At 44.4% G+C, this 15193-nt stretch overlaps 1 protein-coding gene across 1 annotated transcript in view; it reads right to left on the reverse strand.

Moving 5' to 3' along the window:
• Positions 1–776: 776 nt before the first annotated feature.
• Positions 777–15193, reverse strand: part of LOC120921215 (SLAM family member 9-like) — a 126300-nt gene continuing 111883 nt past the window's right edge. Inside the window, exons 5-7 of the mRNA XM_040333945.1 lie at positions 12363–12455; positions 9630–9722; positions 777–1623 (exon numbers count right to left, since the gene is read on the reverse strand). Coding sequence (XP_040189879.1) covers positions 1520–1623; positions 9630–9722; positions 12363–12455 — 290 coding nt within the window. The 3' untranslated portion in view covers positions 777–1519. The remainder of the gene's footprint in view (positions 1624–9629; positions 9723–12362; positions 12456–15193) is intronic.

Below are 15193 nucleotides of genomic sequence, written 5' to 3' on the forward strand. Positions count from 1 at the left end.
ATCGCACCCCCGGCCCTTTTAACCCAAAAATTTTCCAAAATTACCAAAAAAAGAGGGGAGATTTTGGGACATTAGATGAGATGCGTTTTTAAGCAAACAGTAAGTATAAATAAAGTTGTAAACGTTTTTAATCAGGCTCACACTTACCACCCAAACAGCAAGCCAAATTCAACTGTCTAACTGTACATTAAAAGCAGAGGATTGGTTGCACGCATTTGCAAGTACATGATTAAGCTGCAGAGCCATCGCCAAGGCTCTCTGCGTTCTGCAGTCCTAACTAAACTTTTAAAGTCTCCTCAATAGAGGCATATAAATACTGATGGGTAGATAGAGGGCAGGTGACTAGGAGTGTGTCCCCGCCTCTACCTATGCTTGGTATGGTACCATACAGGGATAGAGATGCGTTTTATACCCTTATACATTTATGCGTTTTTTTTTCTAGTGCTCTTTACTACCATACCAAGCATAGGTAGAGGCGTGGACACACCCCTAGTCACCTGCCCTCTATCTACCCATAAGTATTTATATGCCTCTATTGAGGAGACTTTAAAAGTTTAGTTAGGACTGCAGAACGCAGAGAGCCTTGGCGATGGCTCTGCAGCTTAATCATGTACTTGCAAATGCGTGCAACCAATCCTCTGCTTTTAACGTACACAGTTAGACAGTTGAATTTGGCTTGCTGTTTGGGTGGTAAGTGTGAGCCTGATTAAAAACGTTTACAACTTTATTTATACTTACTGTTTGCTTAAAAACGCATCTCATCTAAAGTCCCAAAATCTCCCCTCTTTTTTGTATCCAACAGGGATGGAGGCGTACGTTTTTCATATGCCTCATTTAAAGTCCCAATGCTAGTTTTCTTTAAAAATTACCAAAAACGCACTGCCGGCCCTTTTAGCCTGAAAATGTTCCAAAATGACCAAAATCGCATCCCCGGCCCTTATAGCCCAAAAATAGTCCAATATCGCATCCCCGGCCCTTATAGCCCAAAAATAGTCCAATATCGCACCCCCGGCTCTTTTAACCCTTAAATGTTCCAAAAATGGTCCAAAATCACACCTCCCGCCCTTTTAGCACAAAAAATAGTCCAAAATAACCAAATTCGTACCCGCGACTCTTTTTGCCCGAAAATCGTTCAAAATGACCAAAATTGCCCCCCTGGTCCTTTTAGCCTGCTCAGCGGGCAACAGCGGAGAGATCCCTGGCTGAGCGGCCAGTTCCACTTGCAGATGCCAGTGAAAACACCATGTTTATGAATTATATGCGAGTTAGAATGTACACATTTTTCTTTGTTACAGGTGCTTGTGTGGTGCCACCAGTTTGCACAGTACCTTACATGTCTTATTAATGTATATACGTATTAGGATAATCCATGTGATTTAAAGTATTGGTCAGAAGCACAGCTCCTTTTGTTTCATTCTCTATGTTCAATCTTGCTGCTAATAAACACTTTAGGTATTTCACAAATGTTGTTGCTCTTCCTTTATAATCTATCCAGAACTGCCAGTCATAGTTCTAAAAGCTAACATTCCTCTTCATTTTCAGAATCTTCCGGGTCAGGAGAAATGAAAGGATGTTCAGAATCTCCTAATTCAATCTTGTCATTCTGCATGATGAATGCAATAACTGTAACAAGAGAAAACAAGAAGAGAGAAGTAATTCCTATAACTGTACGACCAGCCTGTTAGTTTTTTTACCTTTGCTTACTTTTTTTATTGTTATTATTATACAGGATTTATATAGCGCCAACAGTTTGCACAACTTAACAAAAGGAAGGCAGATATTACAATTACATTATAATTTGGTACAAGAGGAATCAGAGGGACCTGCTCGCTAGAGCTTACAATCTAAGAGGGAGGGTCAATTGAGACAAAAGGTAATAGCTGTGGGGGATGAGCTGATGAATAAAAGTAAAACATTGTATTAGTTATAAGCAGGATAGGCTTCTTAAAAGAGAAGGGCTTTAAGGGATCATCTAAAAATGCATAGATTAGGGGACAGTCGGACAGATTGGGGTAGGGAGTTCCAAAGGATGGGAGAAACTCTGGAGAAATCCTGGAGGTGATCATGGAAGGAGGAGACAAGGGAGCTAGAGATCAGGAGGTCTTGGGAGGCCTGAAGAGAGAGGCTTGGTTGGTATTTTGAGACTAGGTTAGTGATGTAGCTGGGGGCAGAGTTGTGGATGGCTTTGTAAATTATTGATAGTACTTTGAATTTCATTTGTTGGGTGAGTGAGAGCCAGTGGAGGGATTGGCAGAGAGGGGTGGAGGACACTGAACGGTTGGCAAGGTTGATGAGTCTTGCAGCGGCATTCATCAGGAACTGAAGGGGGAATAGTCTATGTAAAGGTTACCCAATGAGGAGGGAGTTGCAGTAGTCGAGATGAGAGATATCCAGGGAGTGAATTAGAAGCTTGGTGGTGTCATTAGTTAAAAAGGGGCGTATACTTCCAGTGGCTATAGCTGGCAGTAATCACTGTGTCCTGCAAGCTGGGGGGGCTCCCCCCCCCAATGGTAGAGCACACTTTGACTGTGTTGGTGGGTGAAATTGATCGCCCCCTAGTGTTTAATCCCTCCCCTGCCAGTGTCATTTACACAGTAATCATTGCATTTTATAGCACTGATCGCTGTATAAATGACAATGGTCCCAAAATACAGTAGTGTCAAAAGTGTCTGATGTGTCAGCTGCAATTTCGTCGTCACAATAAAAATCGCAGATCGCCGCCATTACTAATAAAAAAAAAATTATAGTGAAAATGCCATAAATCTAGCCCCTATTTTGGAGCTGCTATAACTTTTGCACAAACCAATCAATAAACGCTTATTGATTTTTTTTTTTACCAAAAATATGTAGAAGAATACGTATCGGCCTAAACTGAGGAAAAAATATTTTTTCTATATATTTTTGGGGGATATTTATTATAGCAAAAAGTAAAAGATATATTTTTTTTAAAACATGTACGCTTTCTTTTTGTTTATAGCACAACAAATAAAAATTGCAGAGGTGATCAAATACCACCACAAGAAAGCTCTATTTGTGGGGGAAAAAAAACATCAATTTTGTTTTTGTACAATATCACACGACCGCGCAATTGTCAGTTAAAATGACGCTGTGCCGTATTGCAAAAAATGGCCTGGTCATTAAGGGGACAAATCTTCCGGGGATGAAGTGGTTAAAAAAAATACCAAACATGTTATACTTACCTACTCTGTGTAGTGGTTTTACACAGAGCAGACCAGATCCTGCTTTTCTTGGGTGGTTCTCTTGGCCCCTCCCTCCTGTCGAATGCCCCCGCAGCAAGCAGCTTTCTGTGGGGGCACCCGAGCTGAGTTGCAGCTCCCTATGTCCATTCAAACACAAAGCCGTGGTTCGACCCCACCACTCTCTCTCCTGATTGACTTTGATTGACAGCAGCAGGAGCCAACGGTACCACCGCTGTATCTCAGCCAATCAGGAGGGAGAGTCCCGGACAGCCGAGGCAGTCGTGCACTTCACTGGATCGAGAGGGGGCTCTGGGAAGTATTAGGGTGGGTGAGGGGGGCTGCTACACACATAAGGTATTTTACCATAAAAAAACTTTTGCCTTTAGAATCACTTTAAATCTGTGCCATTAGGGTACATCTTCTTGCACAATTTTGACACTAAGAAAAGGGGGGAGGGATACATTCCAAAGGGTAAAGCTCACATCAGCACACATCTTGTAGATTTTTGAAATCTCAGCCAGCCAGTATACCGGTGCTTAATGGTTTAACTCTATTAGGTTTGATCAGGGGTCTCCAAACTTTCTAAACAAAGGGCCAGTTTACTGTCCTTGAGACTTTATGGGGGACAGACTGTGGTCAGTGGGTTCAAATATTCCCCAGTGTCAGTGGGAGATTACACTGCGCCTGTGGTACGTAGGAGGAGGTATAGTGCGGTATCATTGGGAGGGATAGTGCACCATCGTTGGTGACAGTGGAAGGAATGGTGCCCAGTCATTGATGTCTGTGAGAGGAATTGCACCCTATCTTTGGTTTTAATGGAAGGTATTGTGCCCCATCATTGTGGTCAGTGGAAGGAATAATGCCCTGTTGTTGGGGTCAGTGGAAGAAATAATGCCCTGTTGTTGGGGTCAGTGGAAAAAAGAATGCCCTGTTGTTGGGGTCAGTGGAAGGGATAGTGCCCCATCATTGGTATCAGTGAAATATATAAGGCCCCGTTGTTAGTGTCATGGAAAGAATAGTGCCTCATTGCTTGGTGTCATTGGGAGGAATATTGCCCTGTTGTTGGGGTCAGTGGAAGGTATAATGCCCTGTTGTTGGGGTCAGTGGAAGAAATAATGCCCCGTTGTTGGGGTCAGTGGAAGGGATAGTGCCCCATCATTGGTATCAGTGAAATATATAAGGCCCCGTTGTTAGTGTCATGGAAAAAATAGTGCCTCATTGCTTGGTGTCATTGGGAGGAATATTGCCCTGTTGTTGGAGTCAGTGAAAAGAATAGTGCCTCATATCAATAGGAGGAACAGTACCCCAAGGGCCGCATAAAGAAAAGCGAAGGGCCCCATTTGGCGACCCCTGGGTTAGACTATTGAGCACATTGTTCACATCTGAGAGATGCAGAATCGACAAATTCTGCCTGCTATTCCAGCATCCAGACGTGCTACACATTTTTGGGTGCCATTCATCGTGAATGGCCCCCCAAGTGCTAAAGAAACCTGCATTTTGACAAGTAACAAAACACCGGAAAAATGCCTAATTCAAAAATACGCAAAGTCGCTCTGATAAAAGATACAAAGATAAAAGTGTTCAATTGTTTGTCTTTTTTTCTCTGACACTTTTTAAACAGCTTTTTTTTTCCTTTCTGCTAATTAAGGGGAGTGTTTAATTGTTAACAGATGAGTATATAAGTGTCTGTAAAAACTCCATAAGAGCTGGCTCCTTGCTAAGATCTGGTGTGGAATTTCTGATCAGAAGTGGAATTTTTGATTACAAGTGGAGAGTTAAAAACCAGGAGTTTAAAACAAGAGTTAGACAGGAGTCTTCTAAAACTGTAAGTATTATCTTAATCTTCATACAAGTAATTATATTGTAACTGGGAAATGAGTGCTAGCAGGGTTGAAGGTTTTGCTCAGTGCACAGTGTGTCACATGTATGCAAAATTGGTGCAACAGCTCCAAGATGGATACCGCTGTGACAGATGTGAGCAGGTTGCCCTTCTGGAAGCTCGTATTAGAGATCTGGAGGAGCAAGTTGCAACACTGGGTAGAAATGACAACCTTGAAAGGGGTCCTCTGCTCGCTGAGCAAGTGGTCAGTAAGGTTGATGTGGAGGGTGGAGGGGAAAGTCAGGATTATCAGATAGGGAGATGGGTTAATGCAGTTAGAGGGAGTGGAAGGGGCGTGAAGAAAGGGAAGGCCAGTCCTGTATTTGTGCATCAAAACAAATTTGCCAAGTTGGGTGATGATGTGGAGGTGGCAAACACAGAGGTGGCAGCCCTAGATGTTACTGCTACCCCTAACAGCCGGGAGAGCAACCCATCTAGTAGAGGTGGGGAGGGGAGTGCAGGTAGGCCTAGACAGTTGGTGGTAATAGGGGATTCTATAATCAGAAGGACTGATAGAATAATTTGTCGCCAGGATCGCTTCAACCGAATGGTTTGCTGTCTCCCTGGTGCCAGGGTTCGGCATGTGGTGGACCGGGTGGATAAATTACTGGGAGGGGCTGGGCATGACCCAGCTGTCTTGGTCCACGTTGGAACCAATGACAGTATACATGGAAGGTGGAGGCTCCTTAAGAATCAATTTAAAGAACTAGGCTGCAAGATGAAGGGAAGGACCTCCAAGGTGATATTCTCTGAAATATTGCCTGTGCCATGCGCAACACAGGAAAGGCAGGGGGAGATTAGAGAGCTGAATGCATGGCTAAAGACCTGGTGTAGGAAGGAGGGATTTGGGTTTCTAGAGCACTGGGCTGACTTTTCATTGGGGTGCAGCCTATATGCTAAAGACGGTTTGCACTTGAATGGAAGGGGGTCTGCTGTGCTGGGGGAGAGGTTTATGGGAATGCTGGAGGAGTATTTAAACTAGGATTGAGGGGGGAGGGTGAATTAGAATTACATCGAGCAGACAGGTCAGTTAGTGGTCAGACATTAATGGAGAGTGGAATGGGGATAGATGGGGGGAGGGTTATGGCAGGTGACAAGAAAGTTCCCATGTTGCAAACAGCCATTGGAAATAATAGTGCCATTTGTACTACTATAAATTATATGAAAAACACCAGAGAAAAATGTAACAATACATTTAAGTGTTTGTTCACCAATGCCAGAAGTCTGCCAAGCAAAACAGGTGAGCTGGAAGCTCTGATGCATGAGGAGAGCTATGATGTAATCGGTATTGCTGAAACTTGGCTTCAATCCTCACATGACTGGGCTATTAATATTCCTGGCTATGCTCTCTTTCGGAAAGACAGGGTAAAAAGGAAAGGTGGAGGGGTCTGTCTCTATGTGAGAAGTGACCTCAAAGCAAGCGTGAAAGAGAACCTGGTTGATGGAGAGTGTGATGAGGCTGAAGCATTATGGGTGGAACTGCATACAGATGTGCGTAGTTCAAAATTAATCATTGGAGTTTGTTATAAACCACCCAATGTTAATGAGGAGGTGGAGACTCAGCTCCTTGCACAGATGGAAAGGGCTGCAAGGTCTGGGACGGTGATAATAATGGGGGATTTTAACTACCCAGAAATTGACTGGATTAATGGCACTTCTGGGACAGTTAAAGGACAAAAATTTAAAAACCTATTGCAGGACAATTTTATGGTGCAGTTTATTGAGGCCCCAACTAGGAATGATGCCCTGTTGGACCTGATAATTTCAAACCATGCAGCGCTTATTACTAATGTTCAGATAAAGGAACACCTGGGTAGCAGTGATCATAACATGATTTCATTTAATGTTAACTATAAGCAAGAAATACATACAGGAAATATTAAAACACTAAATTTTAAGAGAGCAAATTTTCCAAGGATGAGGGCTGCTCTCCAGGACTTGGACTGGGAGGGACTATTGGCACAGATGAACACAGAACAGAAATGGGAATTCTTCAAAAAGACTGTGTGGAACCTCACTGCAAAGTATGTTCCCATGGGCAATAAGTTTAAAAGGCTAAAAATAAAACCTATGTGGCTCACGGTCAAAGTTAAAAAAGCTATAAACAATAAGAAAGTAGCTTTTAAAAAATATAAAAATGAAGGAACACTAGTGTTGTTTAAATGTTACAAAGAATATAACAGGATATGCAAAAAGGAAATCAAGGATGCAAAAATTCAAAACGAACGACAGATTGCAAAAGATAGTAGGACAAACCCCAAAAAATTCTTTAAATATATTAATAGTAAAAAGGTGAAGTCTGAGCATGTAGGCCCCTTACAAAATAATCTAGAGTGGGTGACTGGGGACAAAGAGAAGGCAAATTTACTAAATGTTTTCTTCAGCTCTGTGTTTACAATGGAGCATGGGGGAGCTCATGTCCAAAATGGGGGTGGGAGTGACACAGCCCCAAATCCACAATGGCTCAAAAGTGATATGGTCCAGAAATATTTAGACAGAATAAAGGTGGATAAAGCACCTGGACCTGATGGCATCCATCCACGGATCCTAGGTGAGTTGAGCTCTGTCATTTCAAAGCCACTGTATCTAATATTTAGGGACTCATTAAAGACAGGAATAGTACCACTGGATTGGCGCAGGGCCAATGTGGTGCCCATATTTAAAAAGGGAACAAAGTCTTTACCAAGTAACTATAGACCTGTTAGTCTAACTTCTATAGTTGGGAAGATACTGGAACGTTTAATAAAAGACCACATGGATGAGTTCTTGCTGGAAAAAAACTATTTAAGCAGCAGACAACATGGATTCATGAAAGACAGAAGTTGTCAGACAAACCTGATTTCCTTTTATGAAGAGGTAAGTAAAACCCTGGACAGAGGCGTGGCTGTGGACGTGATATATTTGGATTTTGCAAAAGCGTTCGATACAGTTCCGCACACACGGCTCATGTGTAAGGTAAGGTCTACAGGATTGGATATATCAGTTTGTAAATGGATAGAAAACTGGCTGAAAGACAGAATTCAGAGAGTCGTGGTTAATGATTCTTACTCTGAATGGTCCAATGTTATGAGTGGTGTACCTCAAGGTTCAGTGCTGGGACCCTTACTTTTCAATATATTTATAAATGATATTGGGTCTGAGATCAAAAGTAACATTTCTGTCTTTGCAGATGACACCAAGCTATGCAGTGGAATAACGTCCTTACAGGATGTCTCCAATTTACAAGCCGACCTCAATGCTCTGTCTGATTGGGCGACTAAGTGGCAGATGAGGTTTAATGTAGATAAATGTAAAGTTATGCACTTGGGGGCTAAGAATATGCATGCATCATACATACTAGGGGGAGTACAACTGGGGGGGTCTGTAGTGGAGAAGGATCTGGGGGTTTTAGTTGATCATAAGCTCAATAATGGCATGCAATGCCAAGCTGCGGTTTCCAAAGCGAGCAAAGTCCTTTCTTGTATTAAGAGAGGTATGGACTCCAGAGACAGAGATATAATTTTGCCCCTGTACAAATCATTAGTAAGACCTCATCTGGAATATGCAGTTCAGTTTTGGGCACCAGTTCTCAAAAAGGATATAGGAGAACTGGAGAAAGTGCAGAGAAGAGCAACCAAACTGATAAGAGGCATGGAGGAGCTCAGCTATGAGGAAAGATTAGAGGAACTAAATTTATTCACTCTTGAGAAGAGGAGAATAAGGGGGGATATGATCAACATGTACAAATATATAAGAGGTCCATACAGTGAACTTGGTGTTGAGTTATTCACTTTACGGTCATCACTGAGGACAAGGGGGCACTCTTTACGTCTAGAGGAAAAGAGATTTCACCTCCAAATACGGAAAGGTTTTTTCACAGTAAGAGCTGTGAAAATGTGGAACAGACTCCCTCCAGAGGTGGTTCTGGCCAGCTCAGTAGATTGCTTTAAGAAAGGTCTGGATTCTTTCCTAAATGTACAGAATATAACTGAGTACTAAGATTTGTAGGTATAGTTGATCCAGGGTAAATCCGATTGCCTCTCGGGGGATCAGGAAGGAATTTTTTTCCCCTGCTGTAGCAAATTGGATCATGCTCCGCTGGGGTTTTTTGCCTTCCTCTGGATCAACTGTGGGTATGGAGTTGGGTGTGTAGGATTTTACTGTGTTTTTTTATTTTTGTTTTTTGTGGTTGAACTGGATGGACTTGTGTCTTTTTTCAACCTGACTAACTATGTAACTATGTAACTATGTAACAGGAGCTTCTACATTTGTGTTTCGCCAAAAAACTCCCACATTGCTAGATGTGAAAGGGGCCTTATAGTTTAACAGTGGGGCAGACATGCAAACAGACACTTACTGCATATCATTTAAATCGCTACAACAATGGACTGCGATTATGGATTTTCTCTTCAGCAACTTACTTTAAACAAAAAGATAATACCAAAATATTACAAAATGCACATAACCTAACAATATGTATGTTACTGCTAATCTGATCATGGCTCACCATGGCTGCACTTTCTCTTTACCATATGGTAATTTTACAAAAAATAGAAGGGTACAAAACTTACCATTTTTTTTTTCATGGACTGAGACAACGCATTCAGAATACCTGACAGCACTCTTGGAGACAAAAAATGGCACATGATCTTCAGGGTCTTTGTCTACAAGTAAGGAAGAAAATGATATCACATTATCATGACACTATAATAATAATGGAAGAATTTCATGTTACATTCAAACTTGGCAAAAGCTCATATTTTATATGACAACAGCAGAAAGCATCATAGTATTGGCACACATATAGTCCTGTAGGCGGAGTTGGGGAAGAGGGAAGGCACTAAGGGAACCTGATGTTTTGCCCTGTGTTGCAATAATAAAACCAGGGCCGCCATCAGGGGTGTACAGGCAGTACACCTGTAAGGGGCCCGGAGGTCCCCAGGGGCCCGGATGGCAACCCCCTTTAAAAAAAAAAAAAAAAAAAAAAAGTTGTTCGCGAATAGGGCTGTACGTAAGTTACGTTCACGTCTAAAGCAATGACGACTTGCGGCGTAATTTCGAGCATGCGCACTGGGATTTTTTCACGAACGGCACATGCGTCAAATACGTGGGGTCACAGTGAATTTAAATAAAACACTCCCACATCATCCCCATTTGAATTAGGCGGGCTTACGCCGACACACATACGTTTCGCCGCCGTAACTAAGGGCGCAAGTTCTTTCTGCATCCGGAACTTCTGCAGTTATGGCAGCGTACCGTATCTGAGATCCGTTACGCTGCGCCGACAGATACTCCAATGTATCTGAATCCGGCCCATTGTTTCTATATATTTTTGGGGGATATTTATTATAGCAAAAAGTAAAAGATATATATATTTTTTTAAATTTATGCTTTCTTTTTGTTTATAGCACAAAAAATAAAAATTGCAGAGATGATCAAATGCCACCACAAGAAAGCTCTATTTGTGGGGGAAAAAACAACAACATCAATTTTGTTGTTGTACAATATCACACGACCGCGCAATTGTCAGTTAAAATGACGCTGTGCCGTATTGCAAAAAATGGCCTGGTCATTAAGGGGACAAATCTTCCGGGGCTGAAGTGGTTAAAAAAAATACCAAACATGTTATACTTACCTACTCTGTGTAGTGGTTTTACACAGAGCAGACCAGGTCCTCCTTTTCTTGGGTGGTTCTCTTGGCCCTTCCCTCCTGTCGAATGCCCCCGCAGCAAGCAGCTTTCTATGGGGGCACCCGAGCTGAGTTGCAGCTCCCTATGTCCATTCAGACACAAAGCCGTGGTTCGGCCCCACCACTCTCTCTCCTGATTGACTTTGATTGACAGCAGCAGGAGTCAACGGTACCACCGCTGTAACTCAGCCAATCAGGAGGGAGAGACCCGGACAGCCAAGGCAGTCATGCACTTCACTGGATCAAAAGGGGGCTCTGGGAAGTATTAGGGTGGGTGAGGGGGGCTGCTACACACATAAGGTATTTTACCATAAAAAAAACTTTTGCCTTTAGAATCACTTTAAATCTGTGCCATTAGGGTACATCTTCTTGTACAATTTTTGACACTAAGAAAAGGGGGGAGGGATACATTCCAAAGGGTAAAGCTCACATCAGCACACATCTTGTAGATTTTTGAAATCTCAGCCAGCCAGTATACCGGTGCTCAATAGTTTAACTCTATTAGGTTTGATCAGGGGTCTCCAAACTTTCTGAACAAAGGGCCAGTTTACTGTCCTTGAGACTTTAGGGGGGACAGACTGTGGTCAGTGGGTTCAAATATTCCCCAGTGTCAGTGGGAGATTACACAGCGCCTGTGGTACGTAGGAGGAGGTATAGTGCAACATCATTGGTATCATTGGGAGGGATAGTGCACCATCGTTGGAGACAGTGGAAGGAATGGTGCCCAGTCATTGATGTCTGTGAGAGGAATTGCACCCTATCTTTGGTTTCAATGGAAGGTATTTTGCCCCATCATTGTGGTCAGTGGAAGGAATAATGCCCTATTGTTGGGGTCAGTGGAAGGAATAATGCCCTGTTTTTGGGGTCAGTGGAAGGAATAATGCCCTGTTGGGGTCAGTGGAAGGGATAGTGCCCCATCATTGGTATCAGTGAAATATATAAGGCCCCGTTGTTAGTGTCATGGAAAGAATAGTGCCTCATTGTTTGGTGTCATTGGGAGGAATATTGCCCTGTTGTTGGAGTCAGTGAAAAGAATAGTGCCTCATATCAATAGGAGGAACAGTACCCCAAGAGCCGCATAAAGAAAAGCGAAGGGCCCCATTTGGCGACCCCTGGTTCAGACTATTGAGCACATCGTGCATTTCTGAGAGATGCAGAATCGACAAATTCTGCCTGCTATTCCAGCATCCACACGTGCTACACATTTTTGGGTGCCATTCATCGTGAATGGCCCCCCAAGTGCTAAAGAAACCTGCATTTTGACAAGTAACAAAACACCGGAAAAATGCCTAATTCAAAAATATGCAAAGTCGCTCTGATAAAAGATACAGGAGCTTCTACATTTGTGTTTCGCCAAAAGAACTCCAACATTGCTAGATGTGAAAGGGGCCTTATAGTTTATGCATATAATTTAAATCGCTACAACAATGGACTGCGATTATGGATTTTCTCTTCAGCAACTTACTTTAAAAAAAAAGATAATACCAAAATATTACCAAATGCACATAACCTAACAATATGTATGTTACTGCTAATCTGATCATGGCTTACCATGGCTGCACTTTCTCTTTACCATATGGTAATTTTACAAAAAATAGAAGGGTACAAAACTTACCTTTTTTTTCTTCACGGACTGAGACAACGTATTCAGAATACCTGACAGCACTCTTGGAGACAGAGAATGGCACATGATCTTCAGGGTCTTTGTCTACAAGTAAGGAAGAAAATTATATCACATTATCATGACACTATAATAATAATGGAAGAATTTCATGTTACATTCAAACTTGGCAAAAGCTCATATTTTATATGACAACAGCAGAAAGCATCATAGTATTGGCACATAGTCCTGTAGTCGGAGTTGGGGAAGAGGGAAGGAACTAAGGCAGTGGTTCTCAACCTTTCTAGTGCCGTGGCCCCCTGATAAAATTTCCCAAGTTGTGGGGACCCCCAACATTAAAATTATTTTCTAAGTGTGGGTTGTCAGCTCCCAAGGCAAGACAAGTAATTTGCACCCCCAACCCATGGACATTTAGCGCTCCCTGAGTCCCTTCCACTCGTACAACGATAATCACAGGTAGTGTTAATGTGTCTCCGAATTAGTGGTGTCTCGTAGCAGTGACACCTATGCTGAAATCAGGAGATGGGGTCTCCTCCAGCCCCTCCCACCTCACAATCCTCACCAGTCAGCGGACCTCTAGTCTCTGCCCCCCAGCCATGCCGTGAACTGAATGGGCGGCTGCGAAGAGGCTGGGTCGGTGGCCGCGGGCTCCAGGAACAGTCCAGCTGGGTGGTCACAGGCTCCATGGACAGCCCTGCTGGGCATTTGCAAAAAGGCTGGGAGAGTGGTGTGGGCTTCAGGAACAGCCCAGGATTTGGTGACCCCTGGCAAATCATCATTTGACCCCCGAGGGGGTCCCGACCCCCAGGTTGAGAACCACTGAACTAAGGGAACCTGATGTTTTTCCCTGTGTTGCAATAATAAAACAATAAATAATAATAATACATTTTATTTATAATGCCCTTTACATCAAAAGATCTCAAAGGGTGTAGCACTACCCCCGAAGGAGCTGCTGGTTTAGATTTTGGGTTTTGAACATTACCTCTAAGTTCGTTGGCCCAGATTCAGGTAGATTTGCCCATTAATTACACCTGTCCAGCTCAGCTGAATTGCTCTGCGCCGGGGCAATTTGGCAAGATTGTCACCTGATTCAGGTTGTCTTTTGTGTGGTAATTTGCTCCTGTGTAAGGCAAAATTGAGGGAGCAAGCCAGCGCAAGTGAAAGTGGGTGTGCCCCTATGCAAATGATGGTCTGTCCGCTCAGCAGTGGCTTGCGCCCACCTGCTTGCACTGAGCAAATAAATAGGGGCAGACCTGCACAGGTCCTGTGCAAAATTACATCCTGCTTTTTCCACCCCCCTGAGCAAGGTAATTTTGTCCTTTATTGGAGATGGCACCTCCTCAGAGGGAAAAAAAGAGGAAAGCGAACTTTAACTCCGCTGAGATGGAGGTAATGCTGGCGGCACTCACTCGCCATACTACTGTGCTGTATGGTGCCCAGCGGAAAAACACCACCGTAGCCCAAAGGAGGGCTATCTATGATGCCATTACTTTGGACATAAATGCCCTGGGCAATGAGGAGAGGACCTGGGAGGATATTCAAAAAAAGATGAACGATATGCGGCGTAGGGTCCGGGATAAGCTGGTGATTATCCGGAAACATACCAGGGGCACGGGAGGAGGACCAGCCTGCCCAATCCGTTTAAATCCGGAGGAGGACATCATATCTCAAAGTTTTGCCCTGGAGCAGGTGGAGGGAGTTCCAGGATATGACTCCACTGTTGGGGACTTGGGGACTGGTAAGTGTGTTTTTTCTCATATTTGCTGTGTATCATGGGAGGGGGTAGAAGGGAAAATGTAACAAGTGTGTGGCTCCAGCAACATGTGTTTTTTTGTGTCATCCACAGATAATGAGGATGAAGCTGGGCGGTCGTCGGCTGCAGGGCGACCCACGCCATCCCCACATCACCAGGTGGTACAGTCAACCCCCATGGAGATACTGGCCATGTTGGTGGAGGAGGAGAGTGAACATAGGCCAACTATGGAGGAGGAAGTGGAGGAGGAGTCCATTATCCTCCACCTGGAGGACTCTGTCTTCCTCCAGGAGGATCCCACCATCCCTGACCTCCCCACCACCCCCCCGACCATCACGTCATCCCCCTCCAGGGCAAGCCCCTCCAGTGTCCCTCCCTCCAGTGTCCCTCCCTCCAGTGTCCCTCCCTCCAGTGTGGCCTCTCCCCTTCTTCTTCTTCAGGACGTGCCCCAGCCTCTCCTCCCAGGAAGGCTCTTTGCAAAACGAGGGGTGTACCCTCCGTCCTCTGAGAAGGTCTGCAGGAGGAACAGGGCCGGCAGACCCGCCATCTAGGGTACATGGTGGTTGATTTGAGGCAGGTGGCGGACAGCCTGGCATCCTCCTCCTCCTCTGTGCAGCAGGCCCTCACCCTGCATGCTGACCGGGGGAAAAGAGACACAGAGAGCCTGGAGGAAGTCAGCGCGAACTGTGTAGCCATGGCCACCTGTATGGTGGAGCAGCAGGACACCACCGCTTTGCTCACAGCGGAGGTGAGCAGGTTGGCAGGGGCGGTGGAGGCCAACACTGCTGCTGTGCGGGAGGAGGGGAGACTTACCCGGCGGCACCAGAGGAACAATACCACCTGGCAGCTGCGGATGTTGGCACAAACCAACAATGTGCTCACCCGCCTGGCCAACGCCATGGAGGGCAGGCAGGCACCACCTGCCAGGAGTGAGGAAGTAGGGGATGCTGCTGCTCCCCCCCTCCATCCCCACCCCATGCTCCATCCCCACCCCAGGCTCAACCACGCCGACTGAGGAGCCAGAGTCGGGGCACCCTTGGCACGAGGATGTCTAAAAAAATATATATATATA

Source organism: Rana temporaria, chromosome 13, assembly GCF_905171775.1.
Source record: "Rana temporaria chromosome 13, aRanTem1.1, whole genome shotgun sequence".
In the NCBI taxonomy this organism is placed as follows: Eukaryota; Metazoa; Chordata; class Amphibia; order Anura; family Ranidae; genus Rana; species Rana temporaria.